The 21,952-nt window shown below is 36.1% G+C and overlaps 1 protein-coding gene across 1 annotated transcript; it reads left to right on the top strand.

The window, feature by feature from the left end:
- Positions 1 to 4,794: 4,794 nt before the first annotated feature.
- Positions 4,795 to 11,424, top strand: LOC110733760 (the record flags this gene model as incomplete). Its single annotated transcript, XM_021913826.1, has 5 exons — positions 4,795 to 5,316; positions 8,486 to 8,747; positions 9,195 to 9,812; positions 9,945 to 10,727; positions 10,857 to 11,424. Coding segments are annotated over 5 exons (2,610 nt in total), but the record flags the coding sequence as incomplete, so codon positions are not given.
- Between the last annotated feature and the right edge of the window lie 10,528 nt (positions 11,425 to 21,952).

Here is a 21,952-nt window from a genome sequence, read left to right as displayed (position 1 = left end):
TTGGTGAAGTATTTGCCAGATGGTGCTATTGAAGATTTGAGGGCAAATTCTTTTGAAGAAGGGGAGGATGATGCGTGCATCAATGTGAACGATGAGCATGTTGAAGAATTATTCCAAGAAAGTCAAGAAAGCATGAATCTATACTTGGAAGCTTCTTCAATAGGTCAAACTTACTATCGGGGGCATTAAGACAAAGCCACGCTTTGTATGGTGGCGTTCTTGGGAGTTCTTGAAGCTTCTTGATAGTTCTTTAAGGTTTCTTTAAAAGCTTTCTTAGGTTTTTGCTTACAAGTTTTTACCTTTCACTTGAAAGGGTTTTTCTTGTTTTAAGCACTTAGGATTTCTAATTGCATTAGGAATTGTTTTAGTCTAGTAGGCGTCAATAATAGCTTGGAGTGCAAGCTTGAGTTAGGATAAAATAGGCAAGTTTTATCTTAAGAGTAGTTAGAGTTTAAGTAGGATTAAATAACTAAATCAAAGTTATCTAAACTTGATTAAGTTATGCAATCCGTGGGTTTTTGTTAGGGGATTAGAATTCTAATTCAAGTGGGATTAGGATAATTGATTGAGTTTATAAATATAGGGTTGTAATCTTCGAATAATATACAAGTTTAATCATACATTCATAATAATATTTCTTATTGCTTTTGTTTAAGTTGGATTACTTAAATTCTTGATTGGTGGATTCCAATTTGCTGTTTTGTTTGTTTTAGTTAAAACAATCACCTAGGTTGATTAATTAGGTGGATTCTTGATTAATTAATCTAAGTTTCTTGCTTAATTCTTGGTGAATTTTCTGTATAGAATTAGGTTAGATTCATATCTTTGTGAGGCTTAGTTTTCGGACTAAAAATCACATCAGCTTTGTAGAATGCATTTGACTTTCATTTGATTCAATTAGCTTTGTTGAATGTATTTGACTTTCATATGATTCATAACGTTTTGTTTGATTGTGTTTGACCTTCATTTGATTCAATTAGCTTTGTACAATGCATTTGACTTTCATTTGATTGAAATAGCATCTTTGAATGCATTTGACTTTAATTTGAATCAAAAAGCTTTGTTTAATTGTGTTCGACTTTCATTTGATACAATTAGCTTTGTACAATGCATTAGACTTTCATTTGATTCAATTAGCTTTGTTTGAATGTGTTTGACTTTTATTTGATTCAATTAGCTTTGTAGAATGCATTTGACTTTCATTTGATTCAATTAACTTTGTTGAATGTGTTTGACTTTCATTTGATTCAATTAGCTTTGTAGAATGCATTTGACTTTCATGTGATTCAATCAGCTTTGTTGAATGCATTTGACTTTTATTTGATTCAAAAAGCTTTGTTTGAATGTGTTTGACATTCATTTGATTCAATTAGCTTTGTAGAATGCATTTGACTTTCATTTGATTCAATTAGCTTTGTTGAATGTATTTGACTTTCATATGATTCATAACGTTTTGTTTGATTGTGTTTGACCTTCATTTGATTCAATTAGCTTTGTACAATGCATTTGACTTTCATTTGATTGAAATAGCATCTTTGAATGCATTTGACTTTAATTTGAATCAAAAAGCTTTGTTTAATTGTGTTCGACTTTTATTTGATACAATTAGCTTTGTACAATGCATTAGACTTTCATTTGATTCAATTAGCTTTGTTTGAATGTGTTTGACTTTCATTTGATTCAATTAGCTTTGTAGAATGCATTTGACTTTCATTTGATTCAATTAGCTTTGTTGAATGTATTTGACTTTCATATGATTCATAATGTTTTGTTGATTGTATTTGACCTTCATTTGATTCAATTAGCTTTGTACAATGCATTTGACTTTCATTTGATTAAATTAGCTTTGTTTAAAGCATTTGACTTTGATTTTATTCAAAAAGCTTTGTTTGAAGGTGTTTGACTTTCATTTGATTCAATTAGCTTTTTAGAATGCATTTGACTTTCATTTGATACAATTAGCTTTGTACAATGCATTAGACTTTCATTTGATTCAATTAGCTTTGTAGAATGCATTTGACTTTCATTTGATTCAATTAGCTTTGTAGAATGCATTTGACTATCATTTGATTCAATTAACTTTGTTGAATGTGTTTGACTTTCATTTGATTCAAAAAGCTTTAATTGAATGTGTTTGACTTTCATTAGATTCAATTAGCTTTGTTTGATTGTGTTTAACTTTCTTTTCATTCAATTAGCTTTGTAGAATGCATTTGACTTTCATGTGATTCAATTAGCTTTGTTGAATGCATTTGACTTTTATTTGATTAAAAAAGCTTTATTTGAATGTGTTTGATTATTATTTGATTCAATTATCTTTGTAGAATGCATCTGACTTTCATTTGATTCAATTAGCTTTGTTGAAAGCATTTGACTTTCATATGATTTAAAAAGCTTTGTTTACTTGTGTTTGACTAGCATTTAATTCAATTAGCATTGTTTGATTGTGTATAACTTTCATTTGATTCAATTAGCTTTGTAGAATGCATTTGACATTCATTTGATTAAATTAGCTTTGTTTAAAGCATTTGACTTTGATTTTATTCAAAAAGCTTTGTTTGAAGGTGTTTGACTTTCATTTGATTCAATTAGCTTTTTAGAATGCATTTGACTTTCATTTGATTTAATTAGTTTTGTTGAATGCATTTGACTTTCATTTGATTCAAAAAGCTTTGTTTGAATGTGTTTAACTTTCATTTGATTCAATTAGCTTTGTTTAAATATGCTTGATGTTGTAACCAAGCCTAACAACTTGGTTATGGACATTTCGTTGGTTCAAGATGTAGCATCATGTGTTGGTGCTATGCATTCTATCCTTGAGCAGCAAGATATTCAACCTCTTGAATTTCTTGTTGTTCTTATTAACTAAGTTTATTTTAAGCTTTGAATAAATTGTAAACTTTAGTCTTATTTTAAGTTTGCAAATTTAGTTATGTTCTTTAGTTCTTTTAGCTGGACATGTAATGTTACATTCACATAAAGTACAAGATTATGATGCATCACAAAAGCAGCCGTTTAAGCTTGTGAAGAAGACCTAAAACCGAAACTAATTTGGAGGGATTTTAAGGCTCTAACTTGGATGTTACAATCAGCTTCAATGAGGAGTTACAAGCTTTCAATTGAGCCTTCAAGTGGCCGTTTATTTCAGCTAGCAACAGCTACACTCAAGAGACGTCCAAGTTCATCCTTGTCCACATCCATTCAAGCTTGATTCAAGGCTTGAAATAAGGAAGAGTTACACATCAATTGCTGTTTGAAAATGGGCGTGAAAAGGGGAGTTGTTACGACTCCAAGCTGCTGCTATATGGGCGTGAATCAAGGGGAGGTTACACTTGCTTGTTTCTGATTTTATTTCACTCATAATTTGGAGGTTATAAACCGCCATTTGCTCTTGATGTATCTAGTTAAGCAAGGCTTCTTTTATTAATGTATCTAGGCTACAAAAACTGATTTGTACTTAGTTTGAACGTGTAACAAGTGAGCTAAAAGCCACTTAACTTAGCTTGTACTTAAGATGCTTGTTCACTATAAATAGCAAGCAAATGTGAATGAAAAATCAGATTATTCCAAACAAACAACTTTGTCTTTATACACGTTTCTTGGATTAGAAACTAACCTGAAATTCTTGGACTTAGAATTTCGTTCCTTTGCTTAGTTAGCTAGTTTAGGCTACTAGTTAGCTTGTGATCTTAGGAATCCAATTCGTTTCTTAGTGGTGTGACTTTATCTAAGAAGCCTTTTGGTTCTTTAGCCTTAACTATCCTTGGTTTAACCCTTGTATGTTTCGAGTGTCACTCCAAATATACAACATTTGGCGCTAGAAGGAGGGGGATCTAGCAAACAATACCCAAACACATACCCCAAACACATACCCAAACACAAACCATGTCCGACATTCCACCCCCTAATTGGCAAGAATATGTCAATAAGGTTGCACAAGAGAAAGAAGATATGGAGCAACGAATGCAATACTTGCAAGGTCAGCTAAGAGACCTTTCTATCAAATTGCGACAACAAAAAGAGGGAGTACCCAATCATAGTGATGAAGAAGTGAGTGAATCTAATTTCAATCACAATGATAGGCCTTATCATGAAAGAGAAAGGTCACGGCCTAACAATGACATCAAGGCTGACATTCCGGAGTATGATGGCAAACTCGATGCTGATGAGTTTGTAGAATGGCTTAGAACGGTGGACAGAGTGTTTGACTACAAGCAAACACCGGAAGAAAAGAAGGTGAAAATTGTAGCCTTGAAGTTAAGAAAATATGCCTCAACTTGGTGGGCTAGCGTGAGTGCCAAGAGGGAAAGGCAAGACAAGGAGAAAGTAAGATCGTGGATCAAGATGAAGAAGTTGCTTAAACAGAAGTTTCTTCCCACATACTATGTGCAAGAAAACTTTTCCAAGTTCCACAACCTCAAACAAGGTACGAAATCAGTAGAAGAATATGCTAGAGAGTTTGAAGGGTTTGTTATGAAATGTGGAGTGGAGGAAGACGAACCTCAAACATTGGTGCGCTTCTTGGGAGGACTTGACCCTAAGATAGCCAATGTGGCCGAACTACATCCTTACTCTACCCTTGAAGAGCTCATTATCTTAGCACATAAGATTGAGCAGCAACAAAAAGCAAGAGGCAAAAGTGAATCATCACGTTTTGCATCTCAAACCTCATTTCCCCAAAAGAAGCAAATATCCAATTTCTCTCCATTCAAACCCACGTCCAACCAGCCTACTCCTAAACCACCTTCACAAAACACCCAAAATTCCAACCCAAAACCAGCTCCAAGAAGATGTTTTCGGTGTCAAGGCCTTGGACATTTGGCTAGTGATTGTCCAAATAAAAGGATTGTCACTTTGATTGAGCATGAAGAGGAGGACGAATTAGAGCATGAAGTGGACAGCAACCTCGAGGAGAATGATGAGTATGCGTGTCTTGGACCAGACGAGGGAGAATGCTTGGTGGTTCGACGCACACTAAGCAATATGATTGGCCAAGAAGGAAGTTTGCAACGTGAGGCAATCTTTCACACTCGTTGTACCATTGGTGGAAAGGTATGTACCTTGATTATTGATGGAGGTAGTTGCACCAATGTAGCTTCACAAGTAATGATAGACAAACTGAAACTTAAAACCGTCCCTCACCCTAAACCTTATGTGATTCAATGGCTAAACCATGGTAAAGGAATTCAAGTAACACAACAAGTCTTGTTATCATTTAGCATTGGTAAAACTTATGAGGAAGAATTGTGGTGTGATGTTATACCTATGGATGCATGTCATATTTTACTTGGTAGACCTTGGTTGTTTGATAGACGTGTGATGCATGATGGGTATAAAAATACATATTCCTTCACTAAGGATGGACGGAAAATACTTCTTACCCCCCTAAACCTCAAAAACGGACACCCCATTTCCACACCCCCTACTTCCCTTACCACTCTCATAAAATCAGAATTGCATGAGTATAAAACTCACAAACAATTCATTTTAAGCCAACTTGATACTCCTTCCAAACCTTCACAAGAAAAGCCGCATCCTCTCCTCACCCCTCTTCTCAAAAATTTTTCCCATGTCTTCCCCGAAGACATTCCCCATGGCTTACCCCCAAGTCGTGACATACAACACAAAATTGATCTTGTTCCCGGATCAATGCTCCCAAACAAACCAGCCTATAGAACCACCCCAAAAGAAACCGAAGAGATTAAGAGGCAAGTGGAAGAATTACTATCCAAAGGTCTTATTCGTAAGTCTCTTAGTGACCAAGATGGTCAAGGGTCACTCATCCATGGTCAAGATAAGGAAGTCCAATACGGTGCTAGTGAGCAAGGTACTGAGGGAATCTTTTTGTCCAAATCATTCTTCAATCCAATGCACGGTTTTAGTCCAAAGAGTTTAACAAATGGTTACACTTCTCTTAGTGTAACTAATCTTGTTGAAGGCATCTAGTTAATGTGTCGTTTTTCCAAGCTTGAAGCCACGCATGATTGATGCATTTGAGAGTTACATTGGACTGATTATGAAGGCGTGATTCAAGGCTTGTGTTGGGCGTGAATTAAGGCATTGGTTGGCTGATTATTCTACCTCTTTACTTGGGGGTTATTTGTACTTAATTAGAGAGTTGTTGCTGGAATAAAGGAGCTTGAATCAAGGGTTTAAATGGGAGGTTACAAGCGTGACTCAAGGGGGGCTGTTTGCACGTTTCTTGGACGTTGAAGATGCTCTTTGAAGACTTCATGTTTGCTGAACGTTTCCTCTTTAATTTAAGCATAGTTTTTAAGCTTAATTGAGTAGTTTTATTTTGTTGTTATGAGGGATTAATTGGACGGTTATATGAGCCTTTTAATCACCTTATAGTTAGTATCTTATTTTGTCTTTTAAATTAGGCAAGTGATGGATGATCATTAAAAGTTGTAAAGAGGAATCCCATGTTCCTTTATGTAACTTATACACTACTATAAATAGTGTGCTATGCATGAATGAAAAGTATCCAGAAATTTGCTTAAACACTTGTGTTTTGATTGATTAAACGTGACTTAGTAACTAGTCATTTTTAAGGTCCAAGTTTGTTAGCTCAAATTTGAAGAGTGCTAGTTTTGGTAGAGTGTTCCCAAACCTAGGAGCTTGCGTAGTGAACGAGTGGGTTGAGTGTTCCCTATTCCTAACTACACCAAGCAAAGGGTGAGTGTTCCCCTTTGTTATATCCGAAACTAGGGTGAGTGTTCCCCTATTTTCACCTTCGTTGTTCACGATTTCACTAAGACCCCTTAAAACATACTTTTGTAACAAGGTTCTCATCTTGTTTACACATCATTTGGCGCGTCAGGTAGGGGGTGTTTTTCTAAACATTTCCTAAGGGGTCGAATACCTACATACCATGGGAGAAAACCCGGACTTAAGGACAGCGTTGGAAGCTCTTAATCGATCCATTGCTAGTCAAGAAAGGTTGGCCGAAACCAATGCCAATCTACAAGGGAACCTTGCTGCCTTGATGGCAAGGCTCATGAACGAGCAAGATAGGAGAGATCAAAATGAGGACCCTCCACCTAGGAGGGAGGATAGAAGCCTCAAAGTGGACGTTCCTTCTTTTGATGGGACACTTGATCCAGAGAAGTACTTGGAATGGGAGAAATCCTTGGAGAGGTACTTTGAATATAAGGACATTCATGAGGATGTTCAACGTTTTAAGATTGCCAAAGTCAAGCTTAAAGGCTATGGTGATAGTTGGCTACAAGGAGAGCAAAGGGGACGTGCCCTTAGGGGGAAAGCTCCTATCTCTACTTGGGGCAAACTCAAGAAACGGATGAAAGACCGTTTCATCCCACACAATTACAAGCAAAGTCAATATGTGAAGTGGAGTACCTTGCAACAAAATGGGGACTCTGTGGAGGATTACATAAAAGAGTTTGATAGACTTGCTATTGTGTGTGAAGTAACCGAAAATGAAGAGCTCAAGATGGGGCGTTTCGTATCTGGTTTGGACCAAGAATTACAAGACAAACTTGAAGGTTATACTAACCTCACGTTTGTTGAAGCTTGCAAATTGGTGATTAAGTTCGATGCTAAGAGGAAAAAGAAGAAGCCTACTACCATCCCTCAATTGGCACGAAAACCTTCTTTCCCTACAAAGGAAGGGTCTTCCTTCAACAGACCGAGTAATCCACCAAAGAAGGACACCAAGGACGTGAAGCTAGGTGACATTGTGTGTTACAAATGTGGAGGACGAGGTCATTACAAGAAGGATTGTCCTAATACTAGGGCGTTAACCATACAAGAGGTTAAGCTCATGGCCACTCAAAACATCAACTGGGATGAGTTTGAGGAGGAGGAAGAGGAAGTTGAAGATGATTGTGATGATTGCATGGCCGAGCCAGAGGGGAAGACTAGCCTCGTGATTAGGAGGGCCTTGCAAGCACGTGTGGAAGAGCATGCTGCCCCCCAACGCCAACACATTTTCATCACCCGTTGTAGAATTGGTGACGAGGTATGTGATTTGATTATTGATGGAGGGAGTGAGGCTAATACCGTGTCTAAGACCTTAGTATCTAAACTTGGTCTAACTACTACTAATCATCCACAACCTTACAAGTTGAGTTGGTTAGATTCAAATGCTAGCACCGGGGTTAGGAAGCAATGCATGGTTTCTTTTTGTGTTGGTTCATATTGTGATTCTATATTATGTGATGTTGTGTCTATGGATGCTTGTCATATTCTACTTGGTAGGCCTTGGCAAACGGATAAAAAATCTATACATGATGGGTATCACAATACGTATACCATAGTCCATGAAGGGAGGAAGAAAAAACTACACCCTTTACCACCCCCACGGTTTTCACCATCACAAACCCCACAAAAAGAAGTATCCTTGTTGTCTCTTAAAGAGTTTGAGAGGGAGTTGGAAGGTGAGGGAGAGTTGTTCATGCTGTACTCCAAGGAAACCCACGAAAAATTTGTTGCTCATAATCCTAGGTTAGCCCAATTGATTAAGGATTTTGAGGACGTTTTTCCGGATGAATTACCTAAAGGACTACCACCCATACGAGGAATTGAGCATCAAATTGATCTCATTCCCGGAGCACCCTTGCCAAATAAACCAGCCTATAGATGTAACCCTTTAGAAACTAAGGAGTTACAACGACAAATTGAAGAGCTAATGGGTATGGGTTATGTGCGTGAGTCCATGAGTCCATGTGCCGTTCCTGCTTTGTTGGTCCCTAAGAAAGATGGTACTTGGAGAATGTGTATTGATAGTAGAGCCGTTAATAACATTACCATCAAGTACAGGTTTCCAATTCCAAGGCTTGATGACATGCTTGATGAGCTGAGTGGTTCCAAGGTCTTCTCAAAAGTAGACTTGAGAAGTGGGTATCATCAAATTCGCATGAGAGAAGGGGATGAATGGAAGACTGCGTTCAAGACAAAGCATGGGTTGTATGAGTGGCTCGTCATGCCATTTGGCCTTACAAATGCCCCTAGCACGTTCATGAGATTAATGAATGAAGTGCTAAGGCCATTTCTTGGCAAGTTTGTGGTAGTATACTTGGATGACATTCTCATTTATTCACGTGATGAAGAAGCTCATTTTGATCATCTTTTTCAAGTATTTTCTGTTTTAAGACAAGAAAAATTGTATGGGAAACTAGAAAAATGTGATTTTTTATTGTATGAAGTCATGTTTCTTGGCTATATAGTTTCAGGTGATGGCGTGAAGGTAGACCCTAGCAAAATTGAAGCAATTCAATCATGGCCTAGTCCGAAGACACTCACGGAAGTTCGTTCATTTCATGGACTTGCTTCTTTCTATAGAAGATTTATCAAGAATTTTAGCACACTCATGGCTCCCATAACTGAGTGTACTAAGAAGGGGACGTTTGAATGGACTACACAAGCTCAAAAGGCCTTTGAAGAAGTCAAGGAGAAAATGTGCAACACTCCTATTCTCGCACTTCCTGATTTTTCCAAGCCATTTGAAGTTGAGTGTGACGCAAGTGGAAAAGGTATTGGTGCCGTGTTGATTCAAGGTGGGCGTCCTATTGCCTACTTTAGTGAGAAGATGAGTCAAGGCAAGTTGAATTACTCCACCTATGACAAAGAGTTCTATGCTATGGTAAGAGCTCTAGAACATTGGTCACATTATTTGAGACCACAACCTTTCATTTTGCATTCCGATCATGAATCATTGAGGTTCATACATGGTCAAAAGAAGCTGAACGCAAGGCACGCAAAGTGGGTCGAATTTTTACAAACATTTAACTTTTCCTCTAAATACAAGAGTGGGAAAGCTAATGTGGTTGCGGATGCCTTGTCTAGAAGACATAATTTGCTTGGAATGGTTGAAGCAAAGGTACTTGGGTTCGATTTGATCAAGGAGTATTATCAAGAAGATGATGAACTCAAGGGGATAATTGAAAAATGTGTCCATGGAGTCTATGATCTGTTTTCCTTACATAATGGTTTTCTTTTTAAAGGAAATAGATTATGTATTCCAAAATGTCCCATTAGAAGTTTGTTGATACATGAAGCTCATGGGGGAGGACTAGCTGGTCACGTTGGTATTCACAAGACAATGGAGCTTCTCCAAGCTCACTTTTATTGGCCGAAAATGTTAGCCACGGTTCATCGTGTGGTGAGTCGTTGTTCTACTTGTCAAAGAGCAAAAATGGTGTTTCACAAAGGTCTCTACAAGCCCTTGCCAATTCCCGAAAGACCTTGGGAAGATGTTAGTATGGATTTTATTGTAGCTTTGCCTAGAACTCAAAGAGGCAAGGATTCAATAATGGTGGTGGTTGATCGGTTCTCAAAAATGGCTCACTTCATTCCTTGCCATAAAACTGAAGATGCAATGAAAGTGGCTAAGTTATATTTTGAAGAGGTGGTTCGTTTTCATGGGGTGCCACGCACCATTGTGTCGGATCGTGATACTAAGTTCCTAAGTCATTTTTGGAAGTCTATGTGGCGTTTGATGGGAACCAAGTTGTTGTTTTCTACCTCACATCATCCACAAACTGATGGTCAAACGGAGGTGGTGAATAGAATACTTGGTTCGTTGCTTAGGGCTTTGGTGAGCAAAAGTACCAAAGATTGGGATAATAAGCTTGCTCATGCCGAGTTTGCTTATAATAGGACACCTAGTGCTACTACAAAGTATTCTCCTTTTGAAGTAGTCTATGGCGTCAATCCTTATGTTCCCATTGATCTTATTTCTTTGCCAAAAGACAAGTTCGTTCATGGTGGGGCAAAGGAGCAAGCCGAGTTCATGCTTAAAGTCCATAAAGAAGTTCGAAGAAACATTGAAAAGGCAAATGAAATCTACAAGAAACAAGCCAACAAACGAGTGCGAAATGTGAAGTCTTTTGAAGTTGGGGACTTGGTGTGGATTTACATGAGGAAAGAACGTTTTCCTAGCAAAAGGAAGAACAAGCTTATGCCAAGAGCCGAGGGTCCGTTTGAGGTCATGGAAAAGATCAATGACAACGCATACAAAGTTGATTTGGGAGGCCAATATGGTGTCTCAAGTACATTCAACATTGGTGATCTTGCTCCTTACTTTGATGATGACGAATTGAGGGCAATTCCTTTTGAAGAAGGGGAGGATGACCAAGATGGTCAAGGGTCACTCATCCATGGTCAAGATAAGGAAGTCCAATACGGTGCTAGTGAGCAAGGTACTGAGGGAATCTTTTTGTCCAAATCATTCTTCAATCCAATGCACGGTTTTAGTCCAAAGAGTTTAACAAATGGTTACACTTCTCTTAGTGTAACTAATCTTGTTGAAGGCATCTAGTTAATGTGTCGTTTTTCCAAGCTTGAAGCCACGCATGATTGATGCATTTGAGAGTTACATTGGACTGATTATGAAGGCGTGATTCAAGGCTTGTGTTGGGCGTGAATTAAGGCATTGGTTGGCTGATTATTCTACCTCTTTACTTGGGGGTTATTTGTACTTAATTAGAGAGTTGTTGCTGGAATAAAGGAGCTTGAATCAAGGGTTTAAATGGGAGGTTACAAGCGTGACTCAAGGGGGGCTGTTTGCACGTTTCTTGGACGTTGAAGATGCTCTTTGAAGACTTCATGTTTGCTGAACGTTTCCTCTTTAATTTAAGCATAGTTTTTAAGCTTAATTGAGTAGTTTTATTTTGTTGTTATGAGGGATTAATTGGACGGTTATATGAGCCTTTTAATCACCTTATAGTTAGTATCTTATTTTGTCTTTTAAATTAGGCAAGTGATGGATGATCATTAAAAGTTGTAAAGAGGAATCCCATGTTCCTTTATGTAACTTATACACTACTATAAATAGTGTGCTATGCATGAATGAAAAGTATCCAGAAATTTGCTTAAACACTTGTGTTTTGATTGATTAAACGTGACTTAGTAACTAGTCATTTTTAAGGTCCAAGTTTGTTAGCTCAAATTTGAAGAGTGCTAGTTTTGGTAGAGTGTTCCCAAACCTAGGAGCTTGCGTAGTGAACGAGTGGGTTGAGTGTTCCCTATTCCTAACTACACCAAGCAAAGGGTGAGTGTTCCCCTTTGTTATATCCGAAACTAGGGTGAGTGTTCCCCTATTTTCACCTTCGTTGTTCACGATTTCACTAAGACCCCTTAAAACATACTTTTGTAACAAGGTTCTCATCTTGTTTCAAGGTTCTCAAAAATTTTTCCCATGTCTTCCCCGAAGACATTCCCCATGGCTTACCCCCAAGTCGTGACATACAACACAAAATTGATCTTGTTCCCGGATCAATGCTCCCAAACAAACCAGCCTATAGAACCACCCCAAAAGAAACCGAAGAGATTAAGAGGCAAGTGGAAGAATTACTATCCAAAGGTCTTATTCGTAAGTCTCTTAGTCCATGTGCTTGTCCTACTTTGATTGTGCCTAAGAAGAATGGAGAATGGAGAATGTGTGTTGATAGTAGGTCAATCAATAAAATCACTATCAAATACCGGTTTCCTATTCCAAGATTGAATGATTTGCTTGATGATTTGCATGGTTCTAAAGTGTTCTCTAAAATTGATTTGAGAAGTGGCTATCATCAAATTCGAATTTTCGAAGGAGATGAGTGGAAAACCGCTTTCAAGACAAAGGAAGGCCTCTATGAATGGCTTGTGATGCCATTTGGTTTGTCTAACGCACCATCTACATTTATGCGCCTTATGAACCAGGTTATGCAACCTTTCATGGGTAAATTTGTTGTAGTTTATTTTGATGACATTTTGGTGTATAGTAGGGAGGAAGAAGAGCATTCCATGCATTTGCAACAGGTTCTTGAAGCCCTTGAACGTGAGAAGTTGTATGGTAACTTAGAGAAGTGTCATTTCTTCACTTCCCAAGTTATTTTTCTTGGCTTCAAAGTTTCATCACAAGGCATTGAAGTTGATGAAAAGAAAGTTGCTGCAATTCGCGAGTGGCCTACACCACAAACCGTCCAACAAGTTCGAAGCTTTCATGGACTTGCTTCTTTCTATAGACGATTTGTGCGGAACTTTAGCACTCTCATGGCACCTATCACAGAACTAACTAAAAATCAGAAGTTAGTTTGGAATGATAAGGCTCAAAAGGCCTTTGATGAGGTAAAACATCAACTTACTAGTGCACCTATTCTTGCTTTGCCTAACTTTGATGAAGTTTTTGAAGTTGAGTGCGATGCTAGTGGAGTTGGTATTGGTGCTGTTTTGTCACAAGTTGGGCGTCCCCTTGCCTACTTTAGTGAAAAACTCAATGAAGCACAACGGAAGTATAGCACCTATGACAAGGAGTTCTTTGCTCTTGTTCGTGCTTTGGACCATTGGAGGCATTACCTCATTTCCAAGGAGTTCATCCTTCATTCTGATCATGAAGCTCTCAAGTATCTTCAAAGCCAACAAAAACTCCAACCTCGCCATGCCAAATGGGTGGAGTATTTGCAAGCTTTTCATTTCGTGATCAAGCATAGGAGAGGCGCCATGAACAAAGGGGCTGATGCGCTTTCAAGAAGATACACACTCTTGAACTCGTTCAAAGCAAGGGTGATTAGTGTCGAAGATGTTAAAGCAAGTTACAAAAATGATCATGATTTTAGTGATTTGTTTTTAAAATGTTCTAATCATGCTTACAAAGATTATTACATTTTAGATGGCTATTTGTTCAAAGGAAACAGGTTGTGCATTCCAAGATCAAGCCTAAGAGAATCTCTTATCAAAGAGTTTCATGAAGGAGGAATGGCGGGACACTTTGGCATAGAGAAGACTACCCTTCTTGTCCAAGAATACTTTCATTGGCCTAGATTGGTTCGTGATGTGGAGTTCATTGTGAAAAGATGCGTGACATGTCAAAAGGCCAAGAGTCATAGTCTACCTCAAGGCTATCTTTTGCCCTTACCTATTCCGCAAGCACCATGGGAGGATATTAGTCTTGATTTCGTGGTGGGACTTCCTATCACCCAACGAAAGAAAGATTCTATAATGGTTGTTGTGGATCGATTTTCCAAAATGGCCCATTTTATTGCTTGTCATACAACTTATGATGCTACTCATGTTGCTAACTTGTTTTTCAATGAAATTGTTCGTTTACATGGTGTACCTAAATCCATGGTGAGTGATCGTGATCCAAAATTTCTAAGTCATTTTTGGCTTACATTATGGAGGAAGATGGGCACGAAATTGAACTTTAGCACTTCAAGTCATCCTCAAACAGATGGCCAAACCGAAGTGACTAATAGAACTTTGGGATCCTTGCTGCGGTCTTTGGCTACTAAACGCCCCAAGCAATGGGAAGAGATGCTTCCTCATGCGGAGTTTGCTTACAATCGTGTGCCTAGCAAGACAACAGGTTTGAGTCCTTTTGAAGTGGTGTATGGATTCAATCCGTGCACTCCTATTGATCTCACTCCCATTCCCTCACCAAACAAGTTCAACAATGATGCCGAGGTGCGTGCAAAAGAAATCAAGTCTATGCATGAGCAAGTTCGTTCCAAAATTGAACAAGCTAATGCAAAGACAAAGGCATACTATGACAAGAAAAGAAAGGAAGTCCATTTTCAGCCCGGTGATTTAGTTTGGATTCATCTTCGAAAGGAAAGATTTCCTTCCAAAAGACGGTCCAAGGTTAGTCCTCGTAGTGATGGTCCATTTCCCATTGTTGAAAAGGTGAATGATAATGCTTACAAGGTTGAGTTGCCCGGAGATTATGGTGTTTCTAGCACCTTTAATGTGGCTGATTTGTCACCTTATTATGATGAGTTTGAAGAGTTGCCGAGTTTGAGGGCAAACTCTTTTCAAGAAAGGGGGAATGTTGTAACCAAGCCTAACAACTTGGTTATGGACATTTCGTTGGTTCAAGATGTAGCATCATGTGTTGGTGCTATGCATTCTATCCTTGAGCAGCAAGATATTCAACCTCTTGAATTTCTTGTTGTTCTTATTAACTAAGTTTATTTTAAGCTGATGCGTTTCTTGATTCGTTTGGTCTTAGGTTTAAACAAGCTTCACTCGTTTGTTTTCGCCTAAGGGTTCTAAATCTGATTTCAAGGCTTCACTCACCTTAATCTCGTGATTTAGGGGTTTTTTGAGGATAGTTTGAATTAGCTTCACTCACTAATTAATCTAACCTCTCTTAAATCAGGTTTCACTCGCCTAATCTAAGGGTTTTTATGTTTAACTTCACTCATCAAACACAAAGAAAACTTGGAAAGAAACGTTCCAAATTAACAAGCAATAAAGCTTTAATCAACAAAACAAACTTCTTCTTTAATTCAAAGTTTACAACCTTTATTTATAGACTCAAAACTAATTCTAAACCTAATCAAATTAGAAAACTAATCCTAATTAAATTAGAATCCCATTTGACCTAGAAAACCTAAGAAAACCGAAACTTGATCCCCAAGTTCCTAATTCGGATATGACTAAACTAACTAAGTTTAATTCAACTTAGATTAGGTTATTCAATCCTCCTAAAACTCCTAGACACGCCTAAAAACCAAAGTCAAGTCCTAATCCAATTAGGAATTTACTTTGCTAAAAACAAGTCCTAATCCAATTAGGAATCTCTTTTGCTAAAGACAAGTCCTAATTCAAATAGGAACTCACTAGACCAAAACAATTCCTAATCAAAATAAAAATCCTAACGCTTAAAACAAGAAAAACCCTTTCAAGTGAAAGGTAAAAACTTGTAAGCCAAAATCTAATCTAAGAAACATTAAAGAAACGGACCAAGAAAGGAAACGTTGAATGCATCCGCATCATACTCCTCCTCTTGAAAACGAACTTGTCCTCAAGTTACATCATAACAAGGAACGAGATCATTTGCGCTAAGAGAAGCACAAACGCCTTCACCAAGTAGCACTTGAAATGTATCATAATTCTCCCTATGCACGATTTTAAAAGGCCCTTCATCAAAGGATTCATGCTTGTCTTTGCGGTTGTTGTATAACCTCTGTGCACTCAAAGAAAGCCACACATAGTCACCTATCTCAAATGGAGACTTACGAACAAGTTGAAGCACTCTATCTTGCTGCTTGTCTTTCTTCTTCCTCTTACTTGAACCACCTTCATCACATGTAGAAAGAGAAATAACCTTGCTGCCATCATGTTGCATAGGTTCGAATTTAGGAGGTAAAGGTTTTAATCCAATCCTTTTCCCTTTATGTAGAACTGAAACCACATTCTTCTTTGCAAGGTAGATCACATCACGATCAAATTGCCAAGGACGGCCTAGCAACAAAGCACATGCATCCATAGGAACAACATCACACCATACTTTGTCTTCAAACTCACCAATTGTAAAAGAAACCAATGCTTGTTTCGAAACATGTACTCCTCCAACATTTGTGAGCCAATTAAGTTTGTAAGGATTAGGATGGTTCCTAGTCTCAAGCTGCAATGTATCCGTCATCTTCTTAGAGCATGCATTAGTACAAGAACCATTATCCACAATAACTGAACAACTACGCCCATTCACTAAGCATCTAGTGTGAAACAAGTTTTCCCTTTGTGCCATATCAGTCAAAGGAGTAGATTGAGCATGGAGAAGCTTTCTCAAAACAAGTGTGTTGTGATCCGGGGCTGCCTCACACAATGGTTGCTCTTCACACTCTTCCTCAAAGTCATATTCATTCTCCTCTCCTTCACGTTGCTCTTTTAGAAGTAAAGCAAGTTTAGCATCCTCCTCTTCTAAGGCTTGGTATCTTGTTAATGTCATGACCCTTCTATTAGGACACTCGGACTTGTAGTGACCTCTACCTTGACACTTGAAACACTTGATCTCCTCTTCAAGACTCTTCCTATGATGCATGAACGTAATGTGTCGTTCCATCAAAACAGTCATCTGTTCAAGCAAGTGAGTGATCGTTGATTTATTCTCCATGTTTGCGCACAATCAGTAATTTTCCCTCGAAAGTTTGTTGCTGTAGATTTTGCGTCACTTATCCAATGACCACGAAATTTTACAGTCTATAATTTTAGTCCAATAGGAATCCAACCCAAAAAAAATCACCGAAAAATACCAAGTAGATAGTTTGCAGTAACCTAAAACTTCCAACTGGTCCAGATCTGCGCCGAGAAGAACAAGAACCAAGAAACTAGCACGAATTGATTCTTGATTGCTCAAGAACAAGGATATAACGACTCAATAATCACACCAACAGCTCTGATACCATTTGATGCGTTTCTTGATTCGTTTTGTCTTAGGTTTAAACAAGCTTCACTCGTTTGTTTTCGCCTAAGGGTTCTAAATCTGATTTCAAGGCTTCACTCACCTTAATCTCGTGATTTAGGGGTTTTTTGAGGATAGTTTGAATTAGCTTCACTCACTAATTAATCTAACCTCTCTTAAATCAGGTTTCACTCGCCTAATCTAAGGGTTTTTATGTTTAACTTCACTCATCAAAACACAAAGAAAACTTGGAAAGAAACGTTCCAAATTAACAAGCAATAAAGCTTTAATCAACAAAACAAACTTCTTCTTTAATTCAAAGTTTACAACCTTTATTTATAGACTCAAAACTAATTCTAAACCTAATCAAATTAGAAAACTAATCCTAATTAAATTAGAATCCCATTTGACCTAGAAAACCTAAGAAAACCGAAACTTGATCCCCAAGTTCCTAATTCGGATATGACTAAACTAACTAAGTTTAATTCAACTTAGATTAGGTTATTCAATCCTCCTAAAACTCCTAGACACGCCTAAAAACCAAAGTCAAGTCCTAATCCAATTAGGAATTTACTTTGCTAAAAACAAGTCCTAATCCAATTAGGAATCTCTTTTGCTAAAGACAAGTCCTAATTCAAATAGGAACTCACTAGACCAAAACAATTCCTAATCAAAATAAAAATCCTAACGCTTAAAACAAGAAAAACCCTTTCAAGTGAAAGGTAAAAACTTGTAAGCCAAAATCTAATCTAAGAAACATTAAAGAAACGGACCAAGAAAGGAAACGTTGAATGCATCCGCATCATAAGCTTTGAATAAATTGTAAACTTTAGTCTTATTTTAAGTTTGCAAATTTAGTTATGTTCTTTAGTTCTTTTAGCTGGACATGTAATGTTACATTCACATAAAGTACAAGATTATGATGCATCACAAAAGCAAGCCGTTTAAGCTTGTGAAGAAGACCTAAAACCGAAACTAATTTGGAGGGATTTTAAGGCTCTAACTTGGATGTTACAATCAGCTTCAATGAGGAGTTACAAGCTTTCAATTGAGCCTTCAAGTGGCCGTTTATTTCAGCTAGCAACAGCTACACTCAAGAGACGTCCAAGTTCATCCTTGTCCACATCCATTCAAGCTTGATTCAAGGCTTGAAATAAGGAAGAGTTACACATCAATTGCTGTTTGAAAATGGGCGTGAAAAGGGGAGTTGTTACGACTCCAAGCTGCTGCTATATGGGCGTGAATCAAAGGGGAGGTTACACTTGCTTGTTTCTGATTTTATTTCACTCATAATTGGAGGTTATAAACCGCCATTTTGCTCTTGATGTATCTAGTTAAGCAAGGCTTCTTTTATTAATGTATCTAGGCTACAAAAACTGATTTTGTACTTAGTTTGAACGTGTAACAAGTGAGCTAAAAGCCACTTAACTTAGCTTGTACTTAAGATGCTTGTTCACTATAAATAGCAAGCAAATGTGAATGAAAAATCAGATTATTCCAAACAAACAACTTTGTCTTTATACACGTTTCTTGGATTAGAAACTAACCTGAAATTCTTGGACTTAGAATTTCGTTCCTTTGCTTAGTTAGCTAGTTTAGGCTACTAGTTAGCTTGTGATCTTAGGAATCCAATTCGTTTCTTAGTGGTGTGACTTTATCTAAGAAGCCTTTTGGTTCTTTAGCCTTAACTATCCTTGGTTTAACCCTTGTATGTTTCGAGTGTCACTCCAAATATACAACACTTGACTTTCATTTGATTCAAAAAAGCTTTGTTTGAATGTGTTTGACTTTCATTAGATTCAATTAGCTTTGTTTGATTGTGTTTAACTTTCTTTTCATTCAATTAGCTTTGTAGAATGCATTTGACTTTCATGTGATTCAATTAGCTTTGTTGAATGCATTTGACTTTTATCTGATTCAAAAAGCTTTGTTTGAAATGTGTTTGACTATTATTTGATTCAATTATCTTTGTAGACTGCATTTGACTTCATTTGATTCAATTAGCTTTGTTTGAAAGCATTTGACTTTCATATGATTCAAAAAGCTTTGTTTAATTGTGTTTGACTAGCATTTAATTCAATTAGCTTTGTTTGATTGTGTTTAACTTTCATTTGATTCAATTAGCTTTGTAGAATGCATTTGACTTTCATTTGATTCAATTAGCTTTGTTTAAAGCATTTGACTTTGATTTTATTCAAAAAGCTTTGTTTGAAGGTGTTTGACTTTCATTTGATTCAATTAGCTTTTTAGAATACATTTGACTTTCATTTGATTTAATTAGTTTTGTTGAATGCATTTCACTTTCATTTGATTTAAAAAGCTTTGTTTGATTGTGTTTAACTTTCATTTGATTCAATCAGCTTTGTAGAATGCATTTGACTTTCATTTGATTCAATTCGCTTTGTTAAATGCATTTGACTTTCATATGATTTAAAAAGCTTTGTTTGAATGTGTCTGACTTTCATTTGATTCAAAAAGCTTTGATTGAATGTGTTTGACTTTAACTTGATTCAATCAGCTTTGTCAAATGCATTTGACTTTCATTTGATTCAATTAGCATTTTTGAATGTGTTTGACATTCATTTGATTCAATTAGCTTTGTAGAAAGCATTTGACTTTCATTTGATTCAATTAGCTAGCATTTAATTCAATTAGCATTGTTTGATTGTGTATAACTTTCATTTGATTCAATTAGCTTTGTAGAATGCATTTGACATTCATTTGATTAAATTAGCTTTGTTTAAAGCATTTGACTTTGATTTTTATTCAAAAAGCTTTGTTTGAAGGTGTTTTGACTTTCATTTGATTCAATTAGCTTTTTAGAATGCATTTGACTTTCATTAGATTTAATTAGTTTTGTTGAATGCATTTGACTTTCATTTTATTCAAATAGCTTCGTTTGAATGTGTTTAACTTTCATTTGATTCAATTAGCTTTGTTTAAATGTGTTTGACTTTCATTTGATTCAAAAAGCTTTGTTTGAATGTGTTTGACTTTCATTAGATTCAATTAGCTTTGTTTGATTGTGTTTAAACTTTCTTTTCATTCAATTAGCTTTGTAGAATGCATTTGACTTTCATGTGATTCAATTAGCTTTGTTGAATGCATTTGACTTTTATTTGATTCAAAAAAGCTTTGTTTGAATTTGTTTGACTATTATTTGATTCAATTATCTTTGTAGACTGCATTTGACTTTCATTTGATTCAATTAGCTTTGTTGAAAGCATTTGACTTTCGTATGATTCAAAAATCTTTGTTTAATTGTGTTTGACTAGCATTAATTCAATTAACTTGTTTGATTGTGTTTAACTTTCATTTGATTCAATTAGCTTTGTAGAATGCATTAGACTTTCATTTGATTCAAAAAGCTTTGTTTGAATGTGTTTGACTATTATTTGATTCAATTATCTTTGTAGACTGCATTTGACTTTCATTTTATTCAATTAGCTTTGTTGAATGCATTTGACTTTTATATGATTCAAAAAGCTTTGTTTAATTGTGTTTGACTAGCATTTAATTCAATTAGCTTTGTTTTGATTGTGTTTAAACTTTCATTTGATTTAATTAGCTTTGTAGAATGCATTTGACTTTAATTTGATTCAATTAGCTTTGTTTAAAGCATTTGACTTTGATTTTATTCAAAAAAGCTTTGTTTGAAGGTGTTTGACTTTCATTTGATTCAATTAGCTTTTTAGAATGCATTTGACTTTCATTTGATTTAATTAGTTTTGTTGAATGCATTGACTTTCATTTGATTTAAAAAGCTTTGTTTGATTGTGTTTAACTTTCATTTGATTCAATGAGCTTTGTAGAATGCATTTGACTTTCATTTGATTCAATTCGCTTTGTTAAATGCATTTGACTTTCATATGATTTAAAAAAGCTTTGTTTGAATGTGTCTGACTTTCATTTGATTCAAAAAGCTTTGTTTGAATGTGTCTGACTTTCATTTGATTCAAAAAGCTTTGTTTGATTGTGTTTAACTTTATCTTGATTCAATCAACTTTGTCGAATGCATTTGACTTTCATTTGATTCAATTAGCTTTTTTGAATGTGTTTGACATTCATTTGATTCAATTAGCTGTGTAGAAAGCATTTGACTTTCATTTGATTCAATTAGCTTTGTTGAATGTATTTGACTTTCATATGATTCATAACGTTTTGTTTGATTGTGTTTGACTTTCATTTGATTTAATTAGCTTTGTACAATGCATTTGACTTTCATTTGATTGAAATAGCATCTTTGAATGCCATTTGACTCTAATTTGATTCAAAAAGCTTTGTTTAATTATGTTTGTCTTTCATTTTGATACAATTAGCTTTGTACGATGCATTAGACTTTCATTTGATTCAATTAACTTTGTTGAACGTGTTTGACTTTCATTTGATTCAAAAAGCTTTGTTTGAATGTGTTTGACTTTCATTAGATTCAATTAGCTTTGTTTGATTTTGTTTAACTTTCTTTTCATTCAATTAGCTTTGTAGAATGCATTTGACTTTCATGTGATTCAATCAGCTTTGTTGAATGCATTTGACTTTTATTTGATTCAAAAAGCTTTGTTTGAATGTGTTTGACATTCATTTGATTCAATTAGCTTTGTCGAATGCATTTGACTTTCATTTGATTCAATTAGCTTTGTTGAATGTATTTGACTTTCATATGATTCATAACGTTTTGTTTGATTGTGTTTGACCTTCATTTGATCAATTAGCTTTGTACAATGCATTGACTTTCATTTGATTGAAATAGCATCTTTGAATGCATTTGACTTTAAATTTGAATCAAAAAGCTTTGTTTAATTGTGTTCGACTTTCATTTGATAC

This window comes from Chenopodium quinoa, unplaced genomic scaffold (assembly GCF_001683475.1).
Source record: "Chenopodium quinoa cultivar QQ74 unplaced genomic scaffold, ASM168347v1, whole genome shotgun sequence".
NCBI lineage: Eukaryota > Viridiplantae > Streptophyta > Magnoliopsida > Caryophyllales > Amaranthaceae > Chenopodium > Chenopodium quinoa.
The sequence above is the reverse complement of the archived record's forward strand: the minus strand, read 5'-3'. Positions and strand labels throughout refer to the sequence as shown.